This window comes from Carettochelys insculpta, chromosome 2, assembly GCF_033958435.1.
Source record: "Carettochelys insculpta isolate YL-2023 chromosome 2, ASM3395843v1, whole genome shotgun sequence".
NCBI lineage: Eukaryota > Metazoa > Chordata > Testudines > Carettochelyidae > Carettochelys > Carettochelys insculpta.
In genome coordinates this window covers 279909106-279925003 of record NC_134138.1, presented here as the reverse complement: position 1 = coordinate 279925003, position 15898 = coordinate 279909106, and the positions used below count along the sequence as shown (strand labels likewise).

The window sequence follows — 15898 nt, the reverse complement described above, 5'->3', positions numbered from 1 at the left end:
CTGCTTCCCCCCAGGACTGCAGCCAGCTGTTCCCTCCAGCGTACCTCGCCCCATCCCCAGCCGGAGTCTCCTCCCCACCCGGCTGCTGAGCCCGTTGCCCCTGCCTGTGTGGGGGGAAAACTGCTCTAAGGGTTCAAAGTTTTCTTTTCCACCCTAACCAGGCCTCACTCTGGAAGGGGATACTCGGGGGTCTCCTGCACTTCTTTGAAGTCCCTACCTCGTCACCTAGAGACGATTTATCCTGTAGGCTCCTCTGTCTGGGTTATCGTGTACCTTTGTAGTGTTAACTGGCCTCAAGCACAGCTGGTGTTTGCAGACATGTCTCAGGACAATTGTGCTGAGACTTTGACATGTTAGAGAGGACAATTAACAACTAAACTGTCTATACAAACTGTACAAAGGGTCCTGAGAACTGATTCTCAGGGCTCCCACTTCTTTGCAAGCTGGTAGCCTGCATGCATGCAAATAAACTTTCCCTTTAGGTCTCACACTTGCCTCGCTGCTTTGACCTCCAGCCTCGGACCTTTTGGGGACACCGTACCCCAGGGGAACGTGGGTTCTCTGACACCAGCAAGACTCAAGTTTCTCAGGTTGCTCTCAGCCGTCTGTAGTCCCCTGCCACCTTCAGAGGGCTGTGAAGTGACCTCCTCTCTCTGGGCCAGTCCCCACTGCTCCCTGCTCCACCCACCTCCCCTCCAGCCTGTTCCCGGCTCACCCAGCCGCGCTCCCAGGAGAGTCACTGGCCCAGGGGCCCCTGGGCTGAAAGAGAGGCGGGAGGTGGGCGAGCGTGTGGAGAGCACAGCCTGGGTATCAGGGGCCAACTGGAAAGCGAGCTGGGTGCAGAGCAGACACCCGCTCTTCCTGCGCCGACGGGCACCGGTGCCGGGTGTGCTGAGAACTGACCTGTGAGCAACGTTCATAGGGGACCCCACGACTCTCTCCCCTTCGGGCTGAAGCTCCCGTCTGATTCCCATGGGGCACTGGGCGGGCGTCGCCGACACCCGAGCAGAGGGTGCGGTTCCCAGAAGCCACCGGTGTGGTGGGCTGACAGGTGTCTCGCTCTGCGCTGGTGATAAGTGTTTGGCTGCGGGTGAGTTTCTGGGTTCCCGTGTGCGTCGCGCTGGCTTTGTGCTAGTCGCCAGCACTGCAGACTGCAGAGCCCCCGAGGGCCGCAGGGCCAGATGAGAGAGAAAGGCCCCTCGGCAGGTCCATTGAAATGTACGGCACTCGTGGCACCGGGTGAGCTCTCGAAGGACACCAAAAATGTGGGCCCGTAACAGGGACACTGCTCAGTCAGTGGTGTGGGATTTGCCTATGCCCTCGCCTGGACCAAGAGTTCGGTGGAGGTTCTACAACTTTCCTAGGCTGAGACACACAGTCTGTGACCCACACCTTCCGCATCATCGTCCGTGTGAAGGGCACCTTTGTTCCCTGCCTCGTGTTTCCTCCTGACACTTCAGCCAAAGCATCGCGACTCACCACCGGGCGTTGCGCTTTCGCTCCTGACGTGTCAGACACAATCTGAGTCCTCATCACGTTTGTGACATTATTTTACCCTGCGCTGGGTTGGGGCGTCCCTGTCCTGTCCTGTCCTGCTGGAAGGTGTTGCCGTGGTCCGTGGGTTAGAGCAGTGTTGGTGGTACTAGCACCCAGTTCACGTCCCCGACTCTGATTTGCCGGCAAACGTTTGCCATTGACAGGGCCGGCCTCCTCCTCAGAGTCCAATTCTAGCTGACTTGGGTTCAGGCCTCACACCAGGCCCTTGCCTCAGGTCTGTCTTTCCCCTGCAATGGGGACTTTGCAAGGCTCCCACCTGGCTGGGGAATGGAATCCAGCGGGTTGGAAGGCCTGGGGGGAAGAGGGTATAATAAGTGGGACTCCTGGTTTCCTGCCCTCCCTCGTACATGGAAAGAAGAAAGGGCTTTTGCCTTCACATGGCAGGAGTATAAAGTTGTCCCTGGCAGTGGCCGTGGTGTCTTTGGGCGTCTGAAATAAGCCTGCACGCGCTGTGGCCCTGTCCCTCATTGATGTATTTTCAGAGACTCTCCGGAAGAGCAGCTTGTACCACGGGCTGTATCCAGCATTAGTAACTTCCACTGATGTACGTAATTTACCACTTTAACGATTTTTTTCTCTTGCCCTATTCTTCCCGTGTTAATAAACCTTTAGATTTTACTTTGCAGAGGATTGGCCCCCACGCTGTTTTGGGTAACATCGTAGTATACCTGGGACTGTGGCTAGACCCTTTGGGGCCTGGAAGAATCCGTGTGGATTTGGTGAAATAGCTTTTCATAACTTCTCCCCTGGGTATGGAGGTTCCTGATTTCAGCACGAGGAGCAGCTGGAGAACCTGTGGGTTTGCTTATGTAGCTTTTGGCTGGCCAGTGGGGCTGGCAGAGGTACTTTTGTGGCTGTTTTGACATGCCTTATTGAGAAGGTGACCCCGGCGTGGGCTGTAAGTGGCCTGGTTCTAAACAATTTCCCCAGGGTAATTTCTCTCAGCTTGGCCCTGAAACTCTTCTGAACATGACAAACCTGTCAAGGCTCCTGTCTTCTGTTATGCCCCAGCCAGTCCGGCCGGGAACTCCAGCTCCCCTAGTTAGGGTAAAATTGTTTAATATGGAATTTTAAAATGGCTGCCAGTCGGCTGCCAGGAAGGACTCCATTTTGCTTAAGATGACTCAGCAATGTACCTCAGAAGAAAAGGCGGAAAAACCAGGGTGAGGTGACCTTGGGTTCCCCTGGTAACCATTGGTTATGTAAGGAGGCAGCACCATCCATCTTGGTCTGTCACTCTCCCCCCACACATTCTGACTGGACTGTTGTGATATCAGTGAGATTTGAGGCTAAATATACACATGCGCTCGACTTGGCATTGAGGGGTGTGCATTGGTCCGTTCTTTGAATCAGTTCAGTTTTGTTACACGAGAAGTTATAGACGTACCTGCACACAGGAACCGTTCCTTATCGGCACACACCACACGGGACGACGTGTGAAACATAGAAGAAGTGAAGAAAGAAGAGAAGAAGTGAGAAGAGAGAAGAAAGGAGAAGCAAGACATCGCGGGCTCGTCCATAGGTCAGCCTGGCATCCCATTTAAAACCTACCTGATCTGACTCGTGGTCTGAGAGACTTTGGGTGGGGTCAGTCTGTGTAAATTCTTGTATATAGATACATGTTTATTTCATTTTTTTTTGGACAATCGGATTGACAGTTAAGTTTACGCTATTCTTATCTTCGGGAGGTTAACTGAATTAAATAAATAGTTATATAGTTGTACCTCACAAGTGTTGCCAGATGCGCCGGGGGTTCGAGTTCTAAAAGCAATGAATTATCAGTTCAGTGTTTCCTGTGAACACCCTCACACCCTGCAGCCCTGCGCTCTCACAGTGCATGAGGTCCCGGGTGTGCTCGCAACGAGGGTGGAGAGAAATTGTTCTTTCTGGCCTCTGAGGACAGAAGCAGCAGCAATGGGCTTTAACTGCAGTGAGGGAGGTTTGGGTTGGACATTAGGAAGGAGTCCCTAACTGTCAGGGTGGTCAAACAGTGGAATAAATTGCCTGGGGAGGTTGTGGAATGTCCATCCCTGGAGATATCGAAGAGCAGGTCAGACGGACACCGAGCAGGATGCTCTAGATGGGGTTTGGTCGTGCGGTGAGGGCAGGGAACTGAACTCGACGGCCTCTCCAGGGCCCTTCCAGTTCTCGTGTTCTGTGGCTCTAGGACTATTCTGGCTTGTCCTGGAACTTCCTATCCGAGGACACCGAGCAGCAGAGTGCTGAGCTGAGGGGCTCCGTGGCGCCGTGGGAAGCTGACCACGTCTGAGCATGCGCGTGGTGTTGTGATGTGAGAGGCAGGAAGGGTGGGCAGCCGTGGTGTGTGTAATCCAGGGGTGGGCCGGCAGCGTATCAACCTGTGCGTGTGCTGCTAATGCTCCGTGTGTGTCTCGCCAGTGGGGATCAGCGTATGTGCGGCCTGGGTGTGCGAACCCATTTACATGTTAGTGTGCGAGAGCTTGCACAGTGCGCGTGGGTCGTGCCCTCTGGGTCCCGTGCTTCCTGGCGGCTTTTCCCCACGTACCTCAGAGGCTCACAGTGACCCTGCCACAGCTTCTTGTCTTTGCACGGCGTCTGTGGTGGAAAAGGCCTGAGGTGCACATGGACCTGGGCACGTGTCCGGTGCTTTGGGATCAGGAGCCTGTTGTAGATGTGGTGAGACTGGTTTCCAGGGGTGGTACTGCCGGGGGGAGAGGAGAACTGGAGTGTGTGTGGGAATTGCTGGGCTGGTTTCTGGCTGGCCAGTGTGGCAGACAGAAGGGCTCAGAGTGGCTGGTTTGGGGCCTGACATTGGGGGCCCCCCAGTCCTGGGCTGTGGGGAGCCCTGTCTCTCACCAGCTCACCCTGATTGGATACGCTCAGTAACACCTCCAGAACCCGCTTCTGTGACAGGGCTGGTGGGCAGGTTCCCCGGCGCAGGAGGGAACAGGGAGGCTGACGCTGTCCTTGCCGGAGGGCCGGTTCCAACACACGCTCTCCCCTTCGGGCTCCTGGGGCTGGGAGTGATCGGGAAGCGGCAGTGCTGTGCTGTGTGCTGGCTTCTGAACGACTCCGTTTGAAAGGTGCCTGACGACTCCAGCATGGGCATTGCTGGCTCGGTCCGATCCCAGCCGGACTTTCCCGCCACAAGCCCCTGCACATTAGGTCACCCCGGAGTTGTGCACAGAGCTGGCAGGCGCAGGGCCCTTGGAGCCACCGAGCTGAGAAACGCCCTGCGCCCGCCAGTCAGAGGGGAGAGTCTCGGCGTTCCCCGGCAGCGTGAGCCCCAGCGCAGGTGGTGCGACCCCGCTGTCGGCCCAGGCTCCAGCCGAGAGGAGTCCCAGGGGTGCTGCAGGGAAGGAGGGAGCGGAACCTCCCCTCACAGGGTCCCCAGTCATGAGGACCTGTCATGGGGCGGGATGGCCTCCCCACTACGCGGAAGGGAACCCCGGCGGGGGCCATTTTGTTTGGAGTCTGGCCCCGCCCCGGCACCTGAGCAGCACTCAGGCGCTGGTGCTATGGATATAAAAGCCTGGCTGAGGGTCAGTGGCAGTGGACCCTCCCATGGAGCCAGGGGATGGCCCTGGGCTCCCCAACTTGGTGGCTGAGGGCCGGCTCGGTGAGGCCAGAGCCGGGGTTGGGCCGCCTGGGCCCTTCCAGTCCTGATGCCCCATGGGCCCCAGTGGGACCTGCAGACAGAGCGGACCAGCCAGACCCTGAGGACTGACCAGAGTATGCGCCTCAGCCGGCGCCCTGAGCCAGCCTGAGGATGTGGGACTGAGGGGCCGCGCAGGCCTGAGCGGGGCTGTAAACATGGGGTGGGTGATTGCCCCAGGCCGGACCACCCCACCTCGCTCCAAACCCTCCACCCCAGAGCGAGGGGCCGAGCCCAGGAGCCCAGCCGGCTGGGCTGCGGGTGGGGAGGGACTCCAGGCTGCCCCCGCGGCAGGAGATGATGGGCTGGAGCAGACGCCCATTGGGGCGACGTGATGCGGCGGGAGCAGGAGCCGGTGTCTGTCCTGGGCCGTGTCCCTGTGACCCGAGAAGGACCCGGCGTCAGCTGGAGCGACTGAGCGTGGGCTGGCAGGGCCGCCCCGTGTGAATAACTCCCCAGCCCGTCTGCACCGTGGCTCTGGCTTTATTGGGGCTGAGCAGCCGGCGACGCAGCGCAGCGATGGGCGGGAGCGGCAGCAGGATCCAGGGGCTGGGCCGTTGTTTGCCGGCCGGGTGCTCGCGGGCGCAGCGTCTGGCGGGTGGGAGGTGGGTGGGTCTCCGCTGTGTCAGTGCTGGTTGTGCTCTGCAGGTTTGGGCTCCAGGGAGACTGTCTGGAGAGGAGGGGACATGATGGGGTGAGCACTGGGGTGAGGGATTGGGGGTTCCTGCCCTGCCCTGCTGCTCCCCAGGGTCGGTTTGTCTCCGGGAGCCGGGGAGAGGGGCCCACCCCTGCATCAGTGCTGCCTGCAGGCCCCGTTGGCAGAGCCAGGCTGGCTGCAGCGTGGCCCTGGGGGTGGCTGACTGGGGCCTGGGGCAGGAACAAGGACAACCCCACCCCTCTGCGCCGTAAGGGCCCACAGGCCTGCCTGCCGCCTGGCCCTTCACTAGGGTCTGTCCCAGCCTGCACTGCTCCCGGCCCCCTCGGTTCTGGGTCGCTGCAGGCGCTGCCAGCCGGGGGCCAGAGCCCGGCGGGTCGTAACCCAGATCCACCCCCAGGACTCAGCTGGGACCAGCAAACTGGCTGCAGCACAGGCTGCGAGTGGCCCCCGACCGTAGTGCTGGGTCAGCGCTGCCGCGGGCGAGGCCTGGCTGCACCCCCGACACCCCACCCCTTTGCCGCCTGCCCTCGCTTCCCCTGGGGCCTGGGCTGGAACCCGGTGCTGAGCACCCCCAGTACAGGCACTTCGCCCCTTCCGCTACGGCGCATCCAGGCACCATCCGCTGGGCTGTGCCCTGTGCCCGGCGGCTCAGCCCTGGGAGAGCAGGGGGTCAAAGGGCGTCAGTCCCCGGGGCGCGGGCACAGCGCCCTGCCGGGGGCTGGGATGCAGGGGAGAGCCACCCGCCTCCAGCCCAGAGCCCCTCAGGGAACCCCAGGCAGTCCGGTCGGGGGGTGTCTGTACCATGGTGCGAATCTTTATCGGCTCTATGTTGTGAATAAAAGACATTCCGCCGGGTAGGTGGTGCTCGACATACTCCTGCTGCACGGCCCTGCACTGCTCCTCGTGTCTGGCCTCCGTCTCCTGCCGGGGCAGAGGCGCCCGGTCACTGGGAGGCCCCAGCTCCCGGGGCGGAGGTGGTGTGGCTGCGGCCCGAGAAGCGTCGGGCGAGCCTGGGCTGTGAGCCCTGCCTGAGCCTTTGTGCCGGCACCTCAGGGGAGCCTCTTTGCAGCTGCAAGGGGTGTGTGTGTGTGTGTGTGCTTGTGTGCTGGGAGCGTCTGGGCACGCACGCGTGTGTGTGTGTGACAGGATGCCGGCCAAGGGGCTCACTCTCCCCGGCTCTGGAGGGCGAGGGACCTGGCTGCCTGCTGGAGCGAGGAGCTGGGGCAGAGCAGTGCTGGGCCAAGGCAGGCGACCGGCTGGCATCATCCTCAGGCTGAGGCCCAGCGATGGGACCCCGCAGGCACCAGGGCGGCGGGAGGCAGCCGGGGAAGGAGACGGTGGCAGGTCCCCATCACTGGCCAAGGCTCAGGGGCCGTTTCAGAGGGAGGAAGCTGGGAGCTGCCTAGGGGCAGGGGGTCAGTGAGCAAAGGGGGTGCCGGGCTGTGGGGGGCTCTGGGTGAGGAGGAGCCCGGAGTGTGGGGCTGCGCTGTGGGGCAGTGCCCTGAGGAGGGGCGCGGCTGTCTGGCTGAGCGATGGGGACCAGCCCCTAGGGGAGCGGCCGGGGGCACGCGGCAGGGAGAGGGCGCGGAGGTGCAGGGAGCTAATTCTCCGAGTGACCAGCAGGAGGCGCCATCGCGGGGTGTCCCCAACCTGCAAGAGTGTGTGTGAGCTGGGGAGCCACTGCAGAGCTGGACACGTGGGCGCGCGCGCGTGTGTGTGTGTGAGCTCACAGGCTGCTGCCTCCGGGCGGCTGCACACGCACGTGTGTGTGTGTGTGTGTGAGCTCACGGGCTGCAGCCTCGGGGTGGGCGCACACATCTCTTTACGTGTTTTTCGCACAGGTGTGTCTTGGCTTCTGCCAGGCGCCAGGGTCCATCTGCCCCCTGGGCACCCAGAACCCCCTGTGCTGGCTGTGGGGGCTGAACGGCCCAGCCCGACCCCTTCCCCCCAGATGCAGCTCTGGGCCCGATCCCTGCCCGCGGTCGCTGGGGCTGGGGAGCTCTCACCTGCACCACTGGCTGCCTCTCTGGCTGGCAGTACACGTGCCTATCCAGCACTGTGGCCGGGCTGTCGAAGTTGAACTTGACACAGGCCAGGCACTTCAGCTTCCTCTGGGGAGAGACGCCCGAGTCACAGCCCAGCCAGGCAGGCCAGCCGGGTCAGCGGGGCACCGGGCAGGGCTCAGGGGCTGCAGAGAACATGCAGCCTCCATCCCCAGCCGGCTCGCCCTGCTGCGCGGTGTGCCCAGTGCCGCCTGCGCGCTCCCTCCCCGCCGGGCACCTTCCCCTCGCACGCCCCAGGCCCTGCACGCACGCTCCAGTCCAGCCCCTCCCGCCGCCGGGGCTGAGCCTCCCCCAAACGTCTCCCCCAGTACCGGGGGGACCAGAGAGTCAGAGCGACGCAGCAACGTGTCCAGGGTCCTCCAGCACCCCAGGCCCAGCCCAGCGCCCGCCCAGACGGTGGCTGCCTCCAGCCCCATGACGTAGGACTGAGGCGCCCTGCCTGCTCTGCACACACCCAGCCTTGTCCAGTGCCCAGCCCCTCCTGGCCAGTCACCCCCTCAGTCCCTCCCTTGCTTCCTCCTGGGGCCTGGCTGAGCAGGGGGCTGCCCTCGCTCACCCCCTTCCCAGAGCAGGGTGCAGCTGGGGAGAGCTGCAGGGGGTAGCTGTGAGGTGGCTGTGCCCTCGCTCACCCCTCCGCGTTTGAGCGGGCAGTCCGGTCTGCTCCCCGGCCGGTTCGAGCACTGTGTCTGCGAGATGCTGAACCGCAGGCGCACAAAGGTCCCCATGTGCTGCTCCTGGAACAAACACACAGCAGGTTCAGCAAAGCACCATCGTCAGCTCCGGCCAGAGTTCGATGCTCTCGGCTGAGGCCGGGGGAGGCTCTATGGGACGCTACCGGGCCGGAGGAAATGCCCTGCGTGGTAAGGGACGGCTGTGCATCGCTGGCTGGGACTAGCCAGTGCCTAGGAGACAGCCCGGCTCACAGCCCGGACCTGTGTACGGCTCAGGGCTGGACGCTGGGCAGCACCAACCGCCCCCTCTGGGCTAGAGCCCCCCTGTCTGCCGTGGCACAATGCTGTGAGGGGCAGGGTCACCCCAGGGCCTGTCCCCACCGCAGCACAATGCTGAAGGGGTGGTTGAGACTCACTCTGCCTCGTGCCAGGTGTCGCCCACCCGGCACCTGCAGGGCCCGGAGCAGCCCAGGGGCAGGTGGGAGAAGAGATGGTTAAACTCTCCCCCGAGGTGCTGGCGCTGGGGGAGGAGGCCAGTGGAGGAGGGTGATGGAGAGTGATGGCGAGGAACAGGGTAAGTGCATGTTGGATTGATACGGTTGCTGTTTGGTTGGGGTCCCATCTCGGATGGGCAAAAGGACAAAAGGACAACCTGGCCTCCATCCTGGTTCCGCTTCTTCAACAGGACTGGGTATGGGGGAGCGTCCGTCGGTCTGACAGCGCTCTGTGTCTCCAGATGCTGTGCAACCAGGTCATCCCCATGGGGCACAGAGACCTCCCACAGAGCACCAGCCTGGCTCGAGCTAGAGCTGGAGGGAGTAACACCTCGAAGGGACCCTTTAACTCACCGGCACTCACAAACCAGCATGTCCGCACAGCACACGCAGGACAGCGAGTCCACAAGAGAAGACAGGAGACCGAGGGACGTCCCCTTACCAGTTCCAGAGGTTCTTGGAATCCTGTTCCTGGTGTTCCTGCCTCCTGCCCTGCCAGCCCAGCGTGTCCAGGACACGACATGCTTTTCCCTGCTCTCTCGGTTCCTATTGTCAGGGTCTGGGCTGTGGGGTTCACCCCCTACAATAACCTCTGTGCTAACATCCGAGCCGTAGTTGTGTTACAGGGAGTCCTAGGTCCTTCTTTGTTTTATACACTATAGACCTGGTTGTTTTCATGTGACTTGCTGTGTCCTAACTGCACTGAACACGGCCGATCGATGCGGAGGGGAAGGATACTGCAGACAGCCCATCTTGTGACCAGTACAATCACAGAGCTCACTACCGCATGCTCACATGGGGCAGGGCGCAAAATATCCCCCAGTGCTCCTTGGCCTGAAATCCCACAGAGGTGACCCCTGAGTGCAGACATGGCCAATTCCCCAAACACACCTTGGGGTGTCTCCTCTCCTGGCTGCGTGACCCTGGCCACCGTGGGGCTGCTGCTCCAAGACTCCATCCCCATTCGCACCCCTGCAGCCAACGGGCTCAGTGGGTCTCAGCTCCAGCACCAGAGCAAAGCTTCCTGAGACACTACTGAATTGTAAGATGCCGTCTGTGCTGATTCTCGTGGTACCAGAGGCCCCCAAACCACTGACAAGGGAGAGCGAAGTCCACTCGACAGCCTCAGCAAGAGCCAGCTGCCTTTCCAGTCACGTAATGGAGGTCCCTAAGGACACGGGTTCGTTCCCACCTGCGGATGAGCCGCATCTGTCAGCTTTACAAATGCAACTGCTGTTCTACTTGTGCATCTGTCTTGTGCAGAGCAGGCCAAGGGAGGTGTCTACCAAGAGCAGATAGTTCTCAGGTTCTGTCGATGCTCTTCAATGGTCTGTGTCATTCTTGTCCTGGAGGTTCTGCGTATTGGCTCTGTACTCGTACTTCACAGTCTCAGAGGAGGAGCCGCGTTAGTTTGTAGCTCCGCAAAAATCAAGCAGTTCTGTTCGGCCTTAAAGACTGACAAAGTTATTTATTAGGTGCTGAGCTTCTGTTGGTGAGATCCACTTTGCTTAGCCATGAAAGCTCATAACCTAATACATAAATCTGATAGTCTTTAAGGTGCTACAGGACCACTTGTGGGGTGGGGTTTTTTGTTGGTTTTGGTTTGTTGTGTGTGTGGTTTTTTTTAACTACACGTCCTACTCTGTGGCTCGTCACCTTGTCATGGTGAGCGCGAGAGGAATCATGGGAATGTCGAGGGGCTGGCTCCAGATGAAGTACAATCCTAAAAGCCCTGAATGGCGGAAGAGGCGGAGGACAGCGAGGGCAATGCTGCAATGGCTGTGAAGGCGGATGAAGGCTGCAGGGGACAGGAGTGCAGATGAGGAGAGGAGGAGAAGAAGAAAGGAGCAGCAAAAACTGCCCCTCGCTCCTGCAAGAGCTACTAACCCGTGTCCCTTCTGGGCTAAGACCCACGGCTCTAGAATTGGGCGAGTCAGCCATCAACAGCCTCCCAAACAGGAGAGTGAGCTGAAGACGTCCCACTTGTTACCAAGTTACTGCCGAGAGATTTTGAACGTTTGTTCTGGGAGATCCCAGCAGGACACTTGGCACCTATTATACAAGCTTCACTCGTTCAGTGAGTCAGGACTTGGCTGATTGTGGACCTTGGGTGGTGCCAAATATTCCCACCGACATTCCAGTTCTCCTGTGCCACCACAACACTGCTGTTCGGCTTTCATAACCTCTCGTCCCCATAATCTCACCAAATCCTTATAGGCACCTGCAGTCCCAAAGGCCCAGCCACACCCTCGGGTCAATTTGTACCTCGGTTTTACCCAGAGCAGCCCAGTGTGTCAGTCTCTCAGCATCTAAAATCTAAAGGTTTATTATTAAGGAGAAGAAAGAGAGAAAAGGCTGAGAGGAAAATCGTTAAACCAATCAAATGCCACACACCACCTGCAAAGTTCCTGGTGCCGGCTTCCAGCCGAGGCGGAGCGGTCTGTATTAGCAGTCTCTGGAATACCTCCTGCGCTAGGGTGGCTCGTCCGTCCGTCCAGACCCAAGTTCCTCGTGCAGATGCTTGAGAAGCGATAAAGGGGGAGGAACCCCAGGACCTTCTTTATAACTTTGCCCCTGTTCTGGCTCGAGGAAATCATGTCCAGGATGGGGCCTGTCACATGGGAAGGTCACCTGAACGTGTCCTATTCAGGCAATAAGCCACCCACTGTCTGCTGCTCTGAAAGGACCCAGCATAGTTCTTCCCGTGTGGATTGGCACCGACTAAAGCCCTGAGTCAAGTGCCGCTTCACTTGACTTGGGACCTTTCGGAACGGGTGGCCAGGACTCCTCTTGAGGTGTCTCAGATGCACACATGGGAAGTGCAAGTCCGGAGCCAATACTCAGAACTTCACATGCAGACACCACACACACCTATGAGCCGTAAAAACAGAACCAGCGACTCACCAGCGTTTGATAGAGAGCCCACGTGGCCCACTCTGCACACGGTTCGGGGCCACCAATGCTCTGTGCTGGCGATGTTTTGCATGTTCACCTCACAATTCAACAACATCTCAGCCGGGCAGAGTTAATGTGTCGCTAAGCTCTGCAGGCCAGTGCCCGTCACCTCTGACACGGCTGGCCTGGTGCCCCAGCCCCCCAGCCCCCACGGCCTGAGCAGGACCCTGTTAGCCGGAACCACCTCTGCGGGCTGATGTCCAGCGCCTGTTGCTGAGCTGCCTGTGGGGCCAGGTGCAGGCTCCCGCCGGAGGCAGCACTCTGTCCTGCTGTCCCCAGCTCTCACAGCTGTCCTGGCCGTGCTGTGCCCTGGCCCCCAGTCCTGTCCCCAGCCGCCAGTGCCCAGCCCGGCCATGCAGGATGCATGGGGACCGAGGAATGCTGAGCCAGGGGGAGTCTGCACCAAGCTGTGCAGAGCTCCAGCTCCTCCCCAGACTCCTGTCCTTGCCCCTTCCATCCTGCCCCCCGGCACTCCCCTCCCTCCTACCAGGCCCCCTCCCGCCAGCTCCCCTTCCCTGCCACCGGCTGCTCCCTGCAGATCCCCTCTGTCCCCACCCAGGGCCGTGTACCCCCTGCACCGCACTGCAGACCCACCCAGAGGGGCTGTCAGCAATCAGTCACGTCTCCCATTAGCCCCGAGCATCCCAAAGCCCCAGACAGGCTGGGTACAGGGGATCGGCTGCCCCGGTCACTGCAGAGCAGCCAGCTCTGGGGAGGAGCTTAGCGCACAGCAACGCGTCGCTGGCTCTCGCGCACTCACTGTTTCAGTGACTTCATCCACCGCCTGCTCCTTGTACATCCATTTCACGTGGCTCTGCCGGTGAAATTCCTCCAGCGTCAGGTCCACGGCCCTCTGCTGCAGCGGGGATCTGCTGGCCGCGGCCAGGGCCAGCAAGCCCAAACCCAGGGTCAGCAGCGCCTTCATCTGTGCGGGTGGCGAATGGAGCCGAGGGAGCCTCTGCCCCTCTAAGCCACCCTACACCGCCCCTCTGTTGATCTTAGTCTGCTATTAACTAACTCCCCAGGGCTGCCCTGCTCCTCCCTCGGCACCCTGCCCGCTGCAGTCAGCGCCATCGATTCGCTGTGAGAGGGGAGCGAGAGGGGCAGGAACGTTGGCACAGCACGGCCGGGGGGTGGGCAGGAGGGAGGCCCAGCAAGGGGCATGTGATGCCGAGTGCCAGGTGGCCGGCAGGCTCTTTCCCTGGGCCGGTCACCACCTCTACCCACCCGGCCGTGTGTGCTCTGAGCCCTCCGGACGGGCTTGAATGAGCCCTGCGACGTTGGCTGATTGAGGTATGACCAGAGGCTGGACTCCAGCCGTCAGGAACATCATCCCACGGATGCCGCGGCACCTCTGGTGTCTGAGCTCTGCGACTTTGTCCTCACCCACAAGCGTTTCCCATTTGGGCACAGTTTATACCTGCAAATCCGTGGCCCTGCCATGGGCACCTGCCTGGCCCCACTACACGCCAACGTTCTCACGGCTGACCTAGAACGGCGTTTCCTCAGCTCCCGTGCCCTAGACCCAGCGCCTCAGCTGCCTGCGCATGGACCCCCCTCTGAGCAGGCCCAGGTGGGTTTGATCTGGGGCCGGGGATGCTCCCTGGAGGCAGAGGAAGAGACCCCCAGCGGTGCAGCTTCTGTCCTCCCATGCAGGAGAAGGTGCTGCCGCCTGGCACGGGAACCCAGGCCTGGCTCCCTGTCGCAGCCCTTTGCCGTTCAGTGGCATCGTCCATCCAAGGGCACCTCGGGAATGGGCGCAGCTTCCCAGCCCCTGCGTGTGGGCTGTGGCAGGGTCATGGCTTAGTCACAATCCCTAAGTGCAGCCCAGAGGGAGGCAGGGCCTGGCCCAGGCTGGCCCGGTGAGTCAATGGCAGAGAACGGGACAGAACGCCCAGCCATGAGCCATCCCTCCCTCTTCCAATGGGGACACCCCAGAGAGGTGCCCAGCGGCCGCAGGGGTTCTGGCTTGGTGGGCGCAGCCCATAGCAGCTCAATAGGCTTGGCAGGACGTCGCCGCCCTCGCCCTGCAAGGAGCTCACAAAAGCAGTGATGGGAAGGCCTGGTCAGGTCCCTCTGAGCCCATCTCCTGGGGAAAAGGCCAGGGTGGTTCCCACCAGCTGAGGAACTGAGCTCTGCTCCTCCCTGGCGCTGGGTCCCACAGCTCCACCCCAGTTCACTTTTCCCTTCTGGTGCTCAGGAACTGGGGGCCACGTTTTATCTGCCCCCTGACGTGTTCCACCTACAAAGACCCAAACACGTGGCAGAGCCGAATGTTCCCCGTGTCCCTGGCAGGCAGGGGACTCGTGGGCCGAGGTCACTGCCTGGGATGTCACGTGTCCGATGACCTCGTGTGTCGCCCTCCCCGGGCTGGGACGCTGAAGGTCGGGCTTGTTTGCAGGTGCAGTGTTTCTCGGAATGGTTCAAACTACTGAATTCCCAGCAGGGGCTGAGCATGTGGGGAGCCTGAGGAGCTGCTTCCCCCCAGGACTGCAGCCAGCTGTTCCCTCCAGCGTACCTCGCCCCATCCCCAGCCGGAGTCTCCTCCCCACCCGGCTGCTGAGCCCGTTGCCCCTGCCTGTGTGGGGGGAAAACTGCTCTAAGGGTTCAAAGTTTTCTTTTCCACCCTAACCAGGCCTCACTCTGGAAGGGGATACTCGGGGGTCTCCTGCACTTCTTTGAAGTCCCTACCTCGTCACCTAGAGACGATTTATCCTGTAGGCTCCTCTGTCTGGGTTATCGTGTACCTTTGTAGTGTTAACTGGCCTCAAGCACAGCTGGTGTTTGCAGACATGTCTCAGGACAATTGTGCTGAGACTTTGACATGTTAGAGAGGACAATTAACAACTAAACTGTCTATACAAACTGTACAAAGGGTCCTGAGAACTGATTCTCAGGGCTCCCACTTCTTTGCAAGCTGGTAGCCTGCATGCATGCAAATAAACTTTCCCTTTAGGTCTCACACTTGCCTCGCTGCTTTGACCTCCAGCCTCGGACCTTTTGGGGACACCGTACCCCAGGGGAACGTGGGTTCTCTGACACCAGCAAGACTCAAGTTTCTCAGGTTGCTCTCAGCCGTCTGTAGTCCCCTGCCACCTTCAGAGGGCTGTGAAGTGACCTCCTCTCTCTGGGCCAGTCCCCACTGCTCCCTGCTCCACCCACCTCCCCTCCAGCCTGTTCCCGGCTCACCCAGCCGCGCTCCCAGGAGAGTCACTGGCCCAGGGGCCCCTGGGCTGAAAGAGAGGCGGGAGGTGGGCGAGCGTGTGGAGAGCACAGCCTGGGTATCAGGGGCCAACTGGAAAGCGAGCCGGGTGCAGAGCAGACACCCGCTCTTCCTGCGCCGACGGGCACCGGTGCCGGGTGTGCTGAGAACTGACCTGTGAGCAACGTTCATAGGGGACCCCACGACTCTCTCCCCTTCGGGCTGAAGCTCCCGTCTGATTCCCATGGGGCACTGGGCGGGCGTCGCCGACACCCGAGCAGAGGGTGCGGTTCCCAGAAGCCACCGGTGTGGTGGGCTGACAGGTGTCTCGCTCTGCGCTGGTGATAAGTGTTTGGCTGCGGGTGAGTTTCTGGGTTCCCGTGTGCGTCGCGCTGGCTTTGTGCTAGTCGCCAGCACTGCAGACTGCAGAGCCCCCGAGGGCCGCAGGGCCAGATGAGAGAGAAAGGCCCCTCGGCAGGTCCATTGAAATGTACGGCACTCGTGGCACCGGGTGAGCTCTCGAAGGACACCAAAAATGTGGGCCCGTAACAGGGACACTGCTCAGTCAGTGGTGTGGGATTTGCCTATGCCCTCGCCTGGACCAAGAGTTCGGTGGAGGTTCTACAACTTTCCTAGGCTGAGACACACAGTCTGTGACCCACAC

The 15898-nt window shown here is 60.8% G+C and overlaps 1 protein-coding gene across 1 annotated transcript; it reads right to left on the bottom strand.

The window, feature by feature from the left end:
- Positions 1 to 5658: 5658 nt before the first annotated feature.
- LOC142008219 (retinoic acid receptor responder protein 2-like) lies at positions 5659 to 13020 on the bottom strand. Its single transcript, XM_074985363.1, has 5 exons — positions 12793 to 13020; positions 8542 to 8646; positions 7856 to 7960; positions 6651 to 6770; positions 5659 to 5861 (listed from the first exon to the last, which is right to left on the bottom strand). Exons 1-5 carry the CDS (start codon positions 12955 to 12957, stop codon positions 5817 to 5819), a joined length of 540 nt encoding a protein of 179 aa, XP_074841464.1. The 5' UTR covers positions 12958 to 13020; the 3' UTR covers positions 5659 to 5816.
- Between the last annotated feature and the right edge of the window lie 2878 nt (positions 13021 to 15898).